Raw genomic sequence first — 17,103 nt, forward strand, 5'->3', positions numbered from 1 at the left:
TGATAAACTCACTCGTATCCTCACTTGTTCTATTTTAGTAGCTCTTTTTCTCCAGTCTATCACCCTTTTTCCTCAAAGTGCACAAACATCCAGTCCTCTAGTCTATCACAGCACCACAAACCTTTTCGTGCCACGGCAGGCTTGAAACACTCAAAAAGACACGTTGGAAAGCTCACCGCTCCTCTCTCCCTGCCTCTCGTTCGGTGTCAGAGATTAAAGAAGACGTCAACAGCAGTTTAGCACCCATGTTGTGAAGAAGGCGTTTTGTAGACTGAGTATCTTAGATCTGTCAGAAAAAAGGAGCAGGTGCCAGCCCTCTCTCTTCCTCCCGTTAGCTGCAGAATTAGTGCTAGAAATGCTTCCAAATCATTACTATTCAAATGCAAAGGTAATTTAGACTGCTAATAACACTGATTTCTAATCCATCTACGGATTTCCATTGCTCGAAATCCAGGATTTTGAGTGTGAGAAATGAAATGTGGACTCCTCACACACGAATGTTAATGAACTTTTAATTGATGTGGTTTTCCCAAGTCCCTCTTGTCGTGAAACAGGCGGGCTGCGAGCTGATGGACTTGCTCTGCTCTAGCTCTCTCAGATTGGTTTACCGCCGGGGTCTTAAACACCGCACAGGCCGTTTCATGTGTCATATAAAATCTGGCCAGTCACTGCGACGCCTGCAACTAAAACCTTAAGTGCATCCAGCGGCATCATTCACTGTCTTTTCACTTCCGTCTTAAAGGAAGGAGAGAGAAACTCAATCACTCAGTACATGTTTAGACGCGATGCTACCCTGCTTTTAGCAGCCTCCATCGGCTCCCACTGGTGCCTGAACAGAGACATCCACCGCATACACACCCAAATATGATAAAAGCCTTCAACGTGTCAGTCCACCCGACCCATCGGCGCTCAGATAAGGGACAAAAAACGCTCATGTACCTGTGTGAACCTTTCTAAGGTGATTGAAAATGAGGTGTCGGCTATCTGACTAAAGGCCAACAGGCCCATTCCTCTTTTTTTTAAATCTTTTTTTTTTTTTTTTTTTTTTTTTTTTTTTTCTCTAGTCAGGCTCTAATACATATATATGGTGTCTCTATATTTGTTATATATATATATATATATAACTCTTTTTTTAAACAAATATAGAGACCTTGTTCCATTACAGTATTTTTTAGTTCTCCTCAATGGACCTCTCATCATTCTCCTCCCAGAATCATTTAGGAATGCTACGCTCAGGGGGATTAAAACCCAGACAATTTGTTTAAAAGAGATAAATAATCAGATTTGCCCCCCTAAACGAGCCCCTTAACCTCCCTTTTAATTGATCTTCAACTGCAAATGATAATTAAAACATTTTCGGGGTGTTGGGAGGGGGCCGTGTGGTTGGGCATACTCTAAAGGATTGAGTCGGGGGTCTGGGGATTTGATAGTAGATTTAGAGGAGGAGTGTGTCTTTGATGATTTCTCCCCACATGAAGACGTGAGGGAGAGTAATAGTGTTGTGACAAAGTGCTCCGTTCCTGTCTGAGCTCTCCACAGACGTCAGACCTCTCTTCTTCGTTAGGTCAGCAGCGATGATACTTAGGTGCTCACAGCGTGATAATACGATCCTAAACCATAATGTAATGAAAGATGATATGACAGAGCCGTGGTGCCTCACAGGAAAGCATTTAGGCTGGTGCTGTAAGTGCCGATCAAGTTTATAAATGCACATGTTGTGGTGATTTTGATGTGCTGTTTTTTATTATTATTATTATTATTATTTATTGCAATTTTTTACTTCATCTTGAATGCAAAATGTCACCTTTGTGCTTGTTGCAAAATAATTTGTTTAGATTCAAGTCTGTCTGTCTTTTGGTATTTTTAAAAAACCTAAATACCAAAGAAATTAACACACACTTCAAAATGTAGACAAGATCACTGACAAGCTTTGACTCAGTCTTTATTGTTTTTTGTTTGGAATAAATGAGGTCATGCTAGAAAATGAGCCTAGTTTCCTGATTCACAAGTCCATAGGCAAGATGTGGCATGGCACATTTCTTGTTTTAAAAGAAATTGTAACATATTTGACATACATTTTTATTAAAATATTACATAAGGCATAAATAAAGGCAACTACTTTTAAATAAGCCTTAAAGCCTAAATGTGCATATGTTCATTCATGTTTTGTCTTTCACTGACAAATCCCATTTTTCTATTATTTCATTCTTGCACTGATAAAAAACCTTTGTGTTTATAGTTATTAAATGTTGATAATTGGAGATGAGGGTTTACTGTTCAGTAAGGTCTAAACTTTATGTTCAGTCCAACTAGATTTTTAAATCCAACAACTGCCAAAACATTCCCTTCTGCGGATAAAACAACACTGTTGAAATTGAGAAAAAAAAATAGGTGGTTCTTCACGGCTAAGCTTTATAATGCCTGCAGTGTAGTTCATATAAAAATGTGCTGTAGTGAGCTGTTGATGATCCTGTGCAAGCGGATAAATTGATAACAGGTGGGGTGTGTTTACTGTTTGCGCTTGGCGGGAGCAATCCAGATGGATTTGGGAGCTTCCTGTTGTGGGAAACACTTGTTGCTCCAGGTGGGCGGCAGGGGCCACGGTTCAGTGGTCAGGGCTAAAGGACATGCTGTCTCTCAGAGCCCCGTGCTGCCCTGATCAAAGCATTCCTCCAAGTGCATCAGAGGAGACCTATAATTGGCTATTGATTGGCCAGCACTGGGCTGTGATAGGCTGACAAGCAGAGATCACATGGCTGAGAAATCTTTATGTAGAAGTCAGTGGTCATGAGAGTTTTTTGTGCTGTGTCAATAAAACAACGCTGCAGTGTTTTTTTTTTTTTGTGCTGAAGGGGAAGGTTTCTTTATTAGTTGTCATATTTTAGTGGATAAGCCATTAATATTACATCTAGTAGTATTATGGAGATTAATTACTCTTTAGCCTCTTTCATAAAAGTCCAATGATGCGTGAGAGGTGAGTGTGCGTGTGTGTGTCAAATATTTGCAGTCCGGATATCACAGTAATGTGTCTTTTCTTCTTATAGATCAGCGTTGGATGATCATTCCCCTTATAGTCACCCTCTCTACGGTCACGGTGTCTGCAAATGGCCAGGATGTGAAGCTGTATTTGACGACTTTCAGTCGTTCCTGAAGTAAGTATCTCTCTCCTACACACACACACACACCTAGGAATGTGTGTGAAAAATGGAATGTATACATGGTTCCAATGGGAATTAGCCTTTGGAATTGGAATTGGAATCAAAATTTGGAACCAATCCTAAAGGTTGTTAATACAGTAGGAGTTTATATGAAGGATTCAATACAGGATAGTTTCATGTATGATTCCAACACAAAACTAAAACTAAAACTCTTATTTTAGTCCATAACAAATTTCAAAAGAAATCATGTACATGTTTCAAACAGTAATTTGTTTTTGTTCTAGATTAACCTAGTCAAACCTAGTGTCCCATCACAGTATTTTTCAATCCCTTTACTCCTGATCTTTAATTTTTCCTCTCTGTGTGTGGGCTGGGTTCTTGACGTGGGTGTGTGGTGTGCTGCTCTTTGCCTGCTCTCTGTGGTGTGGTGTGGTTTTCCTCAGGGTTCTGTGCTGCCTGTGATAACTGCAGTCCCCATGGTGATTACTGACACTTTGTCCCAAAACAAACAAGTGAGGATGTTTATCTACGGTGGGCCACATTCTGAGAGTACAGTGGATTTGCCCTTGTCTGCCTTTTTACAGACAAATAGAAGAGATTTCTCTCTTGTTGTTTTTAGAAACATATCATCGGTGCTTGCTATTCATATTCCTCATACTTGGGGATTTTGACAAACTTTTTGACATGGTCCAATAAGCATCCATCCAACGACCGCTCAGAACAAGCTAATAAGTACTTAGAACACTTCAGCAACCACTTAGTGACAACCAGACAACCACCCACAATACAATGACATTTAGGAGTCCACGGGACCCTACTTATTTACGCCCCTAAGGCTGGGCTTTAGGCCAATTTTCATGTCATAGCTCACACGCGGGCCGGGCATCGGGCCTGTTTTAGGTTTCTCTTTCTTTCTTATATTTTCGACATTAATTAATTAAAAGAAACTATGAGATGTGCTGTGCTGGTGGAAACAAAACGAGACCATGTATGTTTTCCTGCCAGCAGCAGTAGCAGCGAGCGTGCCTTCAGCGCAGCTGGAAGAGTTATAGGGCCTTTTACACCTGGTCACTTCATGCATTTTCTCTGATCGGACATCTATCTGATTTGTTAAAACGGTTACATTTACGCTTGGCCACAAATGTGTCTGCGCGAAACGAATATAAATCCAATCCAACCAATTCCTGAGCTATTTGCAAAGTTACCGGAGTTCACGTCAATAAAAGCAACAGATACTAGTTGCATTTTATTTATCGTCAGCTAATTTCAAGATCAGAGACCGCAATAGGAGAGAGAGTGGCATAAGCACTGGTACATAATTTAGTCTCATTACTTCTATTGAAGATGATTGTGTTTTGAGCATCTGTGACTTTCAGTTTTATTCACGTTGGCTTGCTGAAGAGCTACTCAGCTACTCTTCTGTGCCAATGCGTGTTACAGTAGCACTGTCATATCTGGCTATAGCATGTCATATAGCCTATAACATGCTTGTGATTTCAACAACCAGATACATTTACACTTGTCCAGTTTCATCTGGAATGCGTCCCAGACCACCACCTGAAGTAGTTTGAGTGCTTTTAAGATTGAACATTAGTCTGGGGAGTCTGCTCTGTATTTTCTACTGCACAAGGACTGGATTAAAACCTTCCACTGGATGCTGTTTTTTCTCTTACAATGCTCTGTAAGGGACTATTCTTCTGGTTGTAGCCATATTAGGAGGCTGTCTCGTGTCTAGGGTCTAGATTTGAGACCCGTGCAGGGATTTACGTTGAGCTGTGCCACTCACATTTTCAATGTTTTTGTACTACTATGAAAAACAAATATGTAAAATACAAAAGTTTGGGTTCAGTAAAAAAACAAAAAATTAAATTCAATTGCCTAATACACTTGTGGCATTTCCACAATCAATCTGCATCACCCTCAAAAGCACCACACTGGTATCTGAAATACCACAGCTCTAACTGTTGCTTTGGTTTTACCTGCAACCAGTGTCTGTTAACCTGCCCACTATGTATTAACTCAACTGAATCACCCCTGACCTGTCCATGCTGTAAAAGTCCATTCTATACTGGCCAACACACAGCGGCATGCTCCCTAAATATAACACCTAAAACAAATATCAGGCTAAAGGTGCACAGTTTACACAGCGTTCACCCTGATCCCTTCTCTGAGGAAGACCTGGTCTCACTTAATCTCCACAATGTGTGTGTGTGTTTGTGATGAGATGATGAGAACATGTGCCGTGTGGCAGCAGATCAGTGAGTGTGTGTCAGGCTGTATTAGTCCCACTCTTAACAAGATACAACACTGTTCCATTATCCCGGGATCAAACTAAGGCCCCATCCACACTACTACGTTTTAGTTTAGAAACGGGGACCTCTTGCTACGTTTGCACCTCCCGTCCAGACTAAAACGGCAAAAACGAAGACCTCGTCGAGCCGACCCCGTTTTGAATCTCCGGAGGGCGTTTCGGTGTAGACGGGAGAAAACATAGAACAACAGCCCGGACTACCAGTTACGTTAGTGCAAGTAAATTCTGCATTTTACAATGCTATAACTGCCTACATGCGCCGGAGGCATGCTATTATTGGAGCGATCTGTGACAATTCCCGTGTGCAGCGGCGGTATCGACCGTACATGGAGCGTCGGTTTTGGGTTAAGCCGGGAAGAACCAGAGCATGGTGGGATAATTTTATCAATGAAGTTGTAAGTTAGTTCCTGAAGAATGGTGCGAAAACTTTTGAATGTCCAGATCGGCACTTATCAACCTCAGCGAAATCTGAGGAATAGTCAATCTGTTTCCTATTTACACCGGCACGGGCATGCCCAGTGTAGGTGAATGGTGACGTGATCCGCGTTTTCAGTCGTTTTAATGTGGACGGAGATCAGTTCTAATACGCAGCTGAAACGCTGGTGTGGACCGTTTCTAAACTAAAACGCAGTAGTGTGGATGGGGCCTAAAACAAGCCCGGCTCAAAGACTCACAAGCCGAGACCAAGGAGAAAATTGAGTGGTAAGCAGAATCACAGCTGCACTCCTACCCCTTTTCTCAGTCTTGTGTGGTTTATTTTGTATTATTTTCCACCTCTGTTTCTTTCAGGGTCGAAGCTTGGGTTTTAAACAGCAGGCTCCTCGTGGCAGTTTATTTGAGGGCATGTTTAAAGCTGGCCCTGGCTCTTTTGCAGATAGTAACATAGTCTATCTCGAATCTGTTTACATCTGAAGAAAAAAGTGCATTCACTCTGTCCGCCAATAGTTAAGAAAGTTTGCTACACTGGAGTTTCTAAACCACAGATCTGATATGTTTTTGGATTGTGGTTCACATCGTTGCCTTTTTTCTATTGGCCAAACCCATGATTCACCATTTGCTTATTGAAATAAGAGAAATTAGCATTTCAGAGTTGAAAAGAGTGAGCCAAAGAGAGAGAAGTTCTCTCTTTAAGTACACTCTGCAATGTTTACACAAGTGTTTTTATCGTGGCAACATCTTGTTTACTTTTCTTGCCTGCACTAAACTGCTTGGAACATGCTGAGAAAACATTTGGAGATGCTCTACAAAGCTGCCTTTGTAAAAAGAAAGGCTGTGTGAGAGTTCAGCTGGCACGCTGAAAGGTGTTAACCGTCCATGTGCTAAACATTCCCACATGTACATCCTCCACCCGACAGCCCTGAAGAACCATAAACAGAAATCAGGGAGTAAATTAGCTGGATGATAAGAGTTTTCTGGGTAGCTAGAGATGGCGACGTACGGTGAGAGATGCGCACTCGCGTCACGTGGATCTCCGCCAGCCGAGCCAGCAACAACAAAATATGATGTGCGGCAGTGTTGTTTTAAACCATATGGATATTTATTATATATTTAAAGGAAAATATCTCGTGCTGGATGGTAATTCGAATACATAAAAAAAGGAATCCAGCCACAATGTGTGTTTCCATCAGAACAGGAAGGGTAGGGCAAAGGTTTATATAACGGATTGGACACAAAGGTCCAGGGCATCTATGACCAGGGATATTTGAAAGGTCGAACTCTGTATTGTGAGTTTTGGTGTCGTCTTTTATTTATCTTCTTTAAAATTCCCATTGCTTAAAGATTTGAATAGAGTTTGTAGAGTATTAGTCTTAGAACTGGTTTCTGCTTACGGTTACCTATTGCAAACACGCACATTGTATTTCCCATCCTGGAAAGTGTTTACCCATCAAAGACAAGCAGTATGAGTAAACAAAATCAGTAGATAGGCATAATTCTTTTACATCATGCAATGAGTTAAGGAAAAACAGGCGGATGTTTAGCTATTGAAACAGCTGCGTGTGTTTGGGAATAAAAATTAGTTTGTCCCGCCAACACTATACTAGAAAAGACCTTTCAGGGTGTCAGCCTCCTAGAGCATCATTAAAACCTGGGCAGCTAGCTTCAGTGATATGTAAAATGCTGACTGTTTAAGTAATGTCTATTTAACTTGTTTTATTGTGGGCATTTACATTAGGGGCTGTCATCCTGCCAGAAAGCTTTTAAACAGCCTTCCTTTGAAGTCCAGAAAGTGACACATGCCAGCGCTCATAGTGTTTCCGATGTCAATTCTGCCGTTCTCAGGAGCTCCTCTTGTCCAGACACTCTTCCGAGAGGCTGCATTAAGGGCCATTTGAATATTTCATTTCCTATTAATTATGCACTGTGACTCTACATGTCATTAGACGGAACGGAGGAGAGGACGGGGGAAAAAAGAGAAACGTCCACTGTAACAAAGGATGAAAAGAGGTAGCGGGGGCTTGCCGGGTGATGCGAACTACGAATTCCAAAGCATGTCACGTCCAGCCATGTTCATTGAAAATGCGAGACACCCTGCACCTATTTTATCTCTCCGCAAATGAAAACTGGGTGGTTGTTTTGAAATGTTTACATGATCCCTCTTCAACCTTCCCTGACTTCAAAAGCAGCTTGTTTTCAGTTGATTAATGTTGGAAGCCAGAACAGACATAGTATAGTTTTAAACAAGGTGTGGATTTATCATGGCCACGTTAAAACACTCGCCGCCTCTAATCCTTGTGTTATTTCTACGAAAAGATCAATTCAGAATATCTTTAAAGGTGCATTCATGCAGTGTCAACGTTCAAAAAGACATGTGGTATTTATATGCTCATTCTGAAGGAAAACAGAGTCCGTTTGACGCTCGTTTAGATCATTTCCCTTTCAAGGTTGAGTGCTCCACTTCCGAAGTCAAAACCGCTCTCTTTCACGAGTGTTGTCGAGTGTGTTTTCCCCACATGTTTCTTCAGCCGTGCTCGTATGTTGTCTTTATTCTTAATAATGGCGCCGCTGCCATCATGTCACGCCACCTCGCCAAATTTATTACTCCATCAACATCAGTTCTGGCTCCCCTTGTCTCGGCCCCTGCTCAGGTCCGGGCACGACATTTTGATTTGCTGCAGAAGACTGTAAATGCACATTTGGGAAGAAGAGCACGTGGAAAACGCTACCGTTCCATTCCACCAGCCTCTGCCTGGTGACAGTGACCTACATGGTCAGCGAAGATGCGATATATTTTATGATATATATAATATATTGGATCCATTAGCGGGCATAATGAAGTAGTGAAATGAAAGGGTTTTTGTGAAATCAGTTCAAACATCCTGCACGGATTATGATTAAATGATTAATGAAATGCCCCTGCATAAGCATTTTCAAACCATAATTCATGCGAGGGCTGATAAAGATCCTCCAATCATATTTCCTTCAGTCGTGAGTCTTATCTCCACCATTTTATATAAATCACCACAAAAAAAAGAAGAGGTGAAAAAAAAGGAAAGCTTGGCCCGCTTTGCCAAGGCCAGCTACTTATTTAGATTAGTTATAAACGTGCGAGGGAGAAAAAAAGGTCTTGGCGGTATAAAATAATCATGCATAATTATATTCATAATTCAAGTTTATGACAGATTCCATCTCTTTTCTCCTTGTTGTCCTTTGCCTTTTTCCTCCTGGCTTCATTTGAGTTCTCTTAATCTACATGACATAATTAACTGAAAAAGGCACCAAAAATAAGAAGAATCCATTTAATTTTAAAAGCTGGGAGGGTTGTGGAGTGCACGTCGGACAATTTATAATATCGTTTTATTCACCTGAGTTTTGGCGAGGCACTTTTCCCGTCCGCTCAACTCCGTTTCTGTGAGTTTGCATGAAAAACAGCCACTTCGTGAATTATGCATGAGGCATGTAAAGAGCGCTTCTATTTACGGTAATGCAGAGATCTTGTTAGAACACTCTTCATTTGTGTTTGGGGAATTTGATATTTGTGGATGTGTGGACATTGGCTTTATTTACTTTTTTATCATTTTAGTATGTGCGCATCTCAGGTCATTTTCACTTTTCCAATATGGAGAAATAAATGACTGCCCTGCAGAATGTGCAGATAATGTAATTCAATATTTTACCATGAAAGTTTTATCAAATGTTTAATAGATGGCTGTAAAATATGGTACTAAAATGCAGGCTTCTCTCTCTCTCTCTATCTCTCTCTCTCTATCTCTATCTCTATCTCTCTCTCTCTAGACATCTGAATAATGAACATGCCTTGGATGACAGGAGCACTGCGCAGTGCCGGGTACAGATGCAAGTAGTTCAACAGCTGGAATTGCAGGTATCTTCTCATTTCTCTTCGTTCATCTCATTTTCTGGCTTCATCAAAACTTTGATTCTTCTCTCTCTCGCTCTCTACTTTTCTCTCAAGTAGCAGCTCAGAGATAGAAGAGGGAGGGATAAAAATGAAATTATTTTGTACATTTGTGAGTAACCAGTCATTAAAAATGTGTTATGTTCGCATGACAGCTAGGCAAAGATATATGGAGTGCCCTAGGGCTAACTCCACAAGATAATTACATTTCCAATTTTACTGGGTTTTAAAGTCGTTTATGACTTTTAACTATTTGGCACCACAATAAAACACTTTGTGAAAAACCCCAGACGCACCAACAATGGCGGTTGCGCCGACCAGTAATTTCAATGGATTCATTGACTCATTTTGTTTATTGTATTGCATTGCTTGTTAATACACATTAGTCGTGAGTCGTGACAAATACTCGCCGAATGGCATCATAGAGCTGAGGATAAATGGTTTGTGTAGAGTTTCGGTTTTAAGAGGAGAAGCGAGACATCTTCTCTCTTGGATTCAGTCAGATCGCATTAGAAAGTGCCAGTGCCATTGTGCATCAATTAGCACATTGAACTGTTGTGCTCATGCAGGCAATTTGAGGTCAAATCCAGCTAAATATTTTCATCGATATTTTAATTTCTTAATGTATACAACTTTTTAAAATATAGGACCTTTATGAATGCTGGGAAAATTCACCCCAGGCATCAAATCAAAGTGTAGTGATCATTCTCTATCTACTCTACATGCTCATCTGTCTATATATTAACCATTTATACTCTATTCAAATGCCTGAAATATAATTAGGCTTTTAGGGATTGTCATGATGCCGATAACTTTAAACTTTTCTTCTATATTACACCAAAGCAGAGAGAGAGAGATTTAAATAACCACAAATACAGTGTAGATTCAGAAGAAGTACGGTAGCAGCTGAGAGGAGCAGAACTACATAGGCTGCATTCCTCAAAAGCAAGTCTAAGTAGACCATAGAGACCAAGTCCATTGGTGCCAATGGTTTCTATGATCTACTCAGACTAACAATGTTTTTGGTCCAGATCAGAGTGTGTGGAGGTCGGGGAGGTACTCTAATGTTGATTGTGGATTCACTTAGGCTGAAGTAATCATGACTGAAGGCTAGTGTATGCGTGTTCATTCTCATTTGCTAATAAACCCTTAGGGTTTTGTCTCTGAATCAAGTTTAAAGGTCACATGCACATTCTGAGAACATGTATGTCATGAATAAACATACATATGTCAGTTGTCCTTCCACAAGGTATTATTTGTTCAGCTCAGAGAATATTACACTAAAATGCATGTAAAAAAAAACTAAACATTTCTCATTTTTTAAATTTATTTTCAATTAAAGTTATCAAAAGACAAAGAGCGTCTCCAAGCCATGATGACTCATCTTCATGTGAAGTCTACAGAGCCCAAACCCACCCCACAGCCAGTGAGTACTCATGTCTTTGCATACTATCCATCCTAAATAGCATGTTAAATAGGAATTAGAGCACACAAAATGATAGTATGTTGAATGTGAATAGATTATATACTTTCTCATGTGGATTTTTGGAGTTCATCTCTGTTTCCTTCTACGGTTCTTTGTCATTCAATTTTTGACTTTTCTTGTTAAAGTAAATTTAGCATGGATTGAAAAAAATGAGTTTTATTTTTTGAATAAATAAAACTTAAATTTGAGTGAAAATGCTGATGTTATTTGCTAGTCCTAATACTTGCATACATTACATACTGAAACAAATGAAAGTACATACTTTTAAGGAAAAGTATGAATTTTTAAATCGGGATGCACCATGTTGTTACTCTCTTTTCCAACATTTTTACATATTTTTTTTTAAAATAACATTGCTGAACCATATTTTAGGTTACAGCTGTTCATACAGTTAAAAGATATTCTTTAGAAATAAGTTTACAACAATTCATGGAAAAACAAGGGTTCACAATCCATTACAAATATTCAAATTGATCATTGATCAGTCGCCTTCTCTTCGGTTTGCTCAGCACACTGATCATTTATTTGCACCCTGTGGTGCTCAGGAGCCCAGAGATGGTGTCCTGGGATGGCGGTTCATTCAGTGGAGCTCTGCCTCTGTCTCATGCTGATTGTTTGGATTAGTATTTGTACAGAGGTATCTGACGCTTGTGTATAAAAATCGGTCTCAGATATTGATAGTGTTGTTAGCTGGCCATCTCTCCCCACGGGCAGCTTGTAGCAGATAGGAGGACCATTACAAATAATCCACTTCATTATGAGCTGCCATTATTGGTTTTGTGTACTGTATGCTTGATGGTCAGAAGCCATTATTTAATTTTACCATTACTTGAAATGTGTTTACAGAGTTTCCATTTGGTGACGTTTTACTCAACAGCATTGTTGTACTAAAAGCCTTGACATTTATTTCAAATTAGCTTGGCTTATTTGTGAATGTGTCTTTAGTTTTAGAGTCACGATTTTACTCATGAACAAATTAGATGTTTTTTGCAGTCTGATATACTGCTCATTAATCTTGCCCCAATAACATTCATATTTATCAACAGCTCATTTTAAGAGATATTATGCCTCAGGCTGCAGTTGTTTGTGTTTGTGCATGCACATGTGCATGCACGAGTTTACGAACGAAGGTGTCACTAAGCGTTCTCGTCAGTGATCTGACCTTTTCATTGTCCATAATTAAACAGCAGATTTTTTTGTTGTTGTTTGTTTAGCTTTTTTTAGCAACTTGTCTTCTGTTTTCCATGGCAGCTTGGCAAGTCAAAGCCAGTATAATTAGATCACCAATTACCATTTAATTATTTTCAATCTCAAGTCTCATTTTGCCGGTGTATTGGAGAGCACCCAAAGGGGTACAGGAAAACAAAAGGAGGACCATTACTCGCCTGTCTGGCCTATTGTAGAGGCTACTCGCTGTGGACGAGGATTATAGGTAACAAAGCTAGCTGATGTGCACACTCATTCAGGTTGAATGAGTCCATACTATTCTAAACCTCTGGCCCAAACTGAGTCCCTTTTCTTAGTCCCACTATTTTTGCATGTCATTTTATCCTTGCAGGGAAAGCCTGATAGGTCTTATATGCTCAGGCTTAGGCTGTATCTTTTAGTGTGTGTTTAATGGAATCTAAAGTAATTTTTCATTTCAAATTTTTACGTTTATTCATAAAAAAACGCTTTCACATTACTTTCCAAATTTTCTTTCACCAAATAAATAAGTAAATGACAAACAACCAGTGTTATTTTAGTATCAATATTTTTTGTAAAATTTTTGTTAATATTTTGAATTAGATTTTCTTTTTTGTATTTTCTTTTTTCATTTTAAAGTTGTTAAAGTTTTAGCAATTTAGTTGTTTGTCATTTTTATATATTTTTCCTTTTTTTGATGTCAATATAGTTTGTTTGTTTTTTACTAGGTTTTAGTTTATAATTTTAGTTTATTTAATTTTAGTCGTTTTATTTCAAATAGTTGGCAAGCAACATTTCTTTTTTTTATACTTTTTTTTTAGGTATTACATTTTTTTTATGGTTTTAGTTAATGATGATAACCCTGCAAACAGCTCCTTTGCCTTCCTAAATAACAAAAATATTATTATCTGTATTTTTTTCATTATAACACACAATCCCTGCAGTGCAGTGATAGACAGTAGTAAGGAATCATAACTGGTACTATATGGTGAATTTTAACATGACTGGATCCCGTTATTGACCAATCAGCATCGAAGACCAGAACTATTGGTTTTCTAATGTGATTTTAGCACAGAAAGAAACCAATTAACAACAAAAAAAGGTTAGATAAGCATGAAGACAATGACATGTCAAGGATGAAGCTACTGTCATCCCTCAAATTTCTTTATTATGTACCTGTCTATCAAACGGAGCATCTGTATGGTAATGACCGTTAATGGGGTGTGTGGTAATTGCGTGGCCTGCGACGTATCTGCGTGGCGGGGGGTTAGATGTTAAACACTGTCTGTTGGTTTTCACACGCCTCGCCGCCGTCTGCACTGTCAGTGCCGCCATTATAGAGCAAAATTAGACATCTGATACCTCCAAAGCAATTGACAGCCTTGACATTTCATTAATTTGTTCACCCAATCTGTAGGCGATTGTGGCACACGGCGAATAATCCACCTCCGCATGCCCTCTCGTTGTTTTTTTTCTTTGCCCCTCTCTGCTTGTCCATGCATTCATCGCTTTTCCACCCTCCCAGTGAAATCATGTTTAATTTGGTAACAAGGCCTCCTTTGGCAAATTAGCAATTAGAACAATTTGGTTGGGAAATATGTATGTGTGTCATTAGCTTTTTTCCCATCGCCTACAAATTAATAGCAGGAGCATCGGGTCAGGAACGCGTTTTCCACTCCAGTAGAAGAGGAAATCTGATGCTGACGACTCAACGCAGCTGTTGGTAGCGGGACTGCACCTTTACAAACCCACTGGTTAATTAGTTTACCTTATAGCCATTATTACTAGACCCCCACATCGTGCCACTTGATAAGGGAGGAAGAAAGTATTTTTCTGGAAACTATTTCTCCAGAAGAACCATCTTATGCCAAACCATCGGGCTGATGAGGGTCATTCAGATGTGACGTTTAATCGTAGTATCACCCCTGTAAGTAGCCACTAATTAGGGTCCTTACAATACAATTTGAGCCCGTAATTAGTGTAGATTGACCTCTCTCTGTCTGCGGCTTATTAGGAGCCTCTTAGGGCTCGGTGAGAAACTCATTCCATCAGCCAGCAAGACTGCTACTGCCGCCCAAGAGCAAAGAGAGTGAGCTAGGCATTCTGGGAGCAAGCCAGCAGACCAAACAAAGAGGCGACCAGGGGGCTGTACGCTATTTGCCTACAGAATGATGGACGCAGAAAGCGAAAGCATGATGTTTACAAATATTTACAAACCAACATGCTCCTCTGTGGCGCAGAGATTGATTGGATGGTGTGTTAACAATTAGCATCCGCAGGCATCAGTGGTGACTAACAATGCTCTGTGCTTCTTTTCAGCTGAACCTGGTGTCCAACGTAACTTTGTCCAAGACGGCTCCCGAGGCCTCGCCGCCCCTCAGCTTACCCCAGACACCCACCACCCCGACTGCCCCCCTCACGCCGCTCTCACAAACTCACTCTGTTATCACCCCCACCAGCCTGCACAGCGTCGGTCCCATGCGCAGACGCTACTCGGACAAGTACAACATGCCCATATCTCCAGGTACGGGCAGACTCTGGGAAGCTTCCTTGTGACATACAATACATTGAATTAGTGGGTGAATCTTACAATAATATGCCAAATCACATTTCCCCCCAAAACTAAAATAATAAATTATATTAATTAAAATAATTAAATGAAAATGTTTTATGCTTCCTAACATTATTTTTATGGCAAATAAACAGCTCAAATTAAACACAAAATCTCATTACTGTATTATGTCTGGATGTTATCTTTATTTATTTTATGCATTTATTTAATTTTTGTAATTATTCTCAGTGTTGATTCTCATTAGATTTAGTATTATTCTATTTTACTACTGTCATTAATTCTTTTTTAATACTACCATAATTTATACATACTATAGAATTGTAAATAGCACATGATTACTGTATTTATTGATTGATTTATTTACTTAATTTTATTGTTTTATCACAGTAATGAAAATGAGATGTTTGTTTATAATTTACCTTCTCTTGTATGCTTCTTATATGGAAAATAGCTTTCCAGTTTTTTTTCTGATACACTTTACCCTATACACTGTCACAAATTACAGTTTGATGTAAGGTAAAGTGTGACCAGATTTTCTATAGTTCAATTCTTCATATTTTTTTTGTCTGGTCTTTGTAAACAGATATTGTCCAGAACAAAGAGTTCTACATGAATGCTGAAGTACGACCTCCTTTCACATACGCTTCGTTAATACGACAGGTAAGACCGGAGCCTCTTCCACATGATGCATTTAACTCATCTATTGCATTGTAATTGAGCATCTACTCTTTAGATTTTACATACATCCAACATGCTCCACTGCAAACTTCTTTAAAGACTAACCCCTAAACCCCCACCGCCGCAGCCGTTAAATTTCAGATGCAATTTAACAGCAGAGCTCAAGATTAGCCATCTGCAAATGAGCGTGAGAGCACTTGCTGTTCATAGAGGGGCAAAAAACCCATATATAACAATTGCTTTTGATTAAGTATTACAGCCAATGTGATTATTACGGAATTCATTTCACACAACAGTAGGAACGGGGCGTCTTTGAGATGCCCAGTCAATTATCAGGCCTGAACCGGTAATCTGTGATCACACGGGCATTAATCTGGGCCCGGGATAATTGCCGCTTTATAATCTGGCTCTATAAAATAGATTTTTTTTTTTCAGTTTTTTTTTTTTTCTTGTTCTGGTCGTTTAGCGGAAAAGGATGTACTCAAATTGCCACATTTGCATAAGGAAGCGTTCAGTAAACAAAGTAGCTACCATTTGAGAACGGAAAAGCATGGAGCTGTTTTACATGCACCCTCAGATCAACTTTAACTTGACATACCATGTGCATCTCACTTTGTTTTTGCTCCAGGTTTAGATGGAAATGAAACAGCTTTTTGCTTATCAGCGCGTGTGTGTGTGTGTGTGTGTGTGTGTGTGTGTGTGTGTGTGTGTGTGTGTGTGTGTGTGTGTGTGTGTGTGTGTGTGTGTGTGTGTGTGTGTGTGTGTGTGTGTGTGTGTGTGTTTTTTCAGGCAATACTAGAGTCGCCGGAAAGACAGCTAACACTAAACGAGATCTACAACTGGTTCACGCGAATGTTTGCATATTTCAGACGCAATGCAGCGACGTGGAAGGTGATCTCACAGTTCTTGTTCTCTATTTCCTGCTGTTACTAATATACAATGAGTTTGGAATTTTCCCAGTAATTTTTTTTTTTTTTAATTAAGTAGATACTAAAAAACAAAAAACTCGTTGTTGATGAATGTGGAACTGTTAAGCCCCTGGCAGTAGAAAACCACCCCAAGAATTCAGCACAAACCACTCTTATTGGACCACACAATTCTTCCCTCATGACAAGCATATATGAATAAGGGAGATACAGTGGAATTCTGAGACTACATTACAGTTCTGGAATTTAAAATTATTTATTTTGTTTAGATGGTCACTTTCTTGCTTCCTTTCACGTTCCTTTTTATTTAACTTATAATAACTTTTCATAATAATGTTATGCTGCTTATATAATTTGTAATTAAAAAAATGATGAAATTAAATCAAATTAAAATGCAAAATATACATATTTTCACTAGACTTTTAGACACCAC

General features: G+C 39.4%; 1 protein-coding gene across 20 annotated transcripts in view; it reads left to right on the forward strand.

The window, feature by feature from the left end:
- foxp1b (forkhead box P1b) overlaps positions 1–17,103 on the forward strand; it is a 189,399-nt gene that overhangs the window by 160,954 nt on the left and 11,342 nt on the right. For 19 of the 20 annotated variants that reach the window (XR_013192963.1, XM_077198089.1, XM_077198081.1 and 16 more), the window contains 6 exons: positions 3,045–3,152; positions 9,703–9,790; positions 11,166–11,249; positions 14,814–15,018; positions 15,650–15,726; positions 16,534–16,635. Coding sequence is in view for 19 of the 20 variants with exons in the window: in XM_077198089.1 (XP_077054204.1) it covers positions 3,045–3,152; positions 9,703–9,790; positions 11,166–11,249; positions 14,814–15,018; positions 15,650–15,726; positions 16,534–16,635 (664 nt within the window). In the remaining variant the exon portion in view is untranslated. Of the gene's footprint in view, positions 1–3,044; positions 3,153–9,702; positions 9,791–11,165; positions 11,250–14,813; positions 15,019–15,649; positions 15,727–16,533; positions 16,636–16,731; positions 16,930–17,103 lie in introns of those variants that run through there. The other variant, XM_077198100.1, reaches the window with a different exon arrangement.

This window comes from Siphateles boraxobius, unplaced genomic scaffold, assembly GCF_051911475.1.
Source record: "Siphateles boraxobius isolate OS27281-9 unplaced genomic scaffold, OSU_SipBor_1 41, whole genome shotgun sequence".
Lineage (NCBI taxonomy): Eukaryota > Metazoa > Chordata > Actinopteri > Cypriniformes > Leuciscidae > Siphateles > Siphateles boraxobius.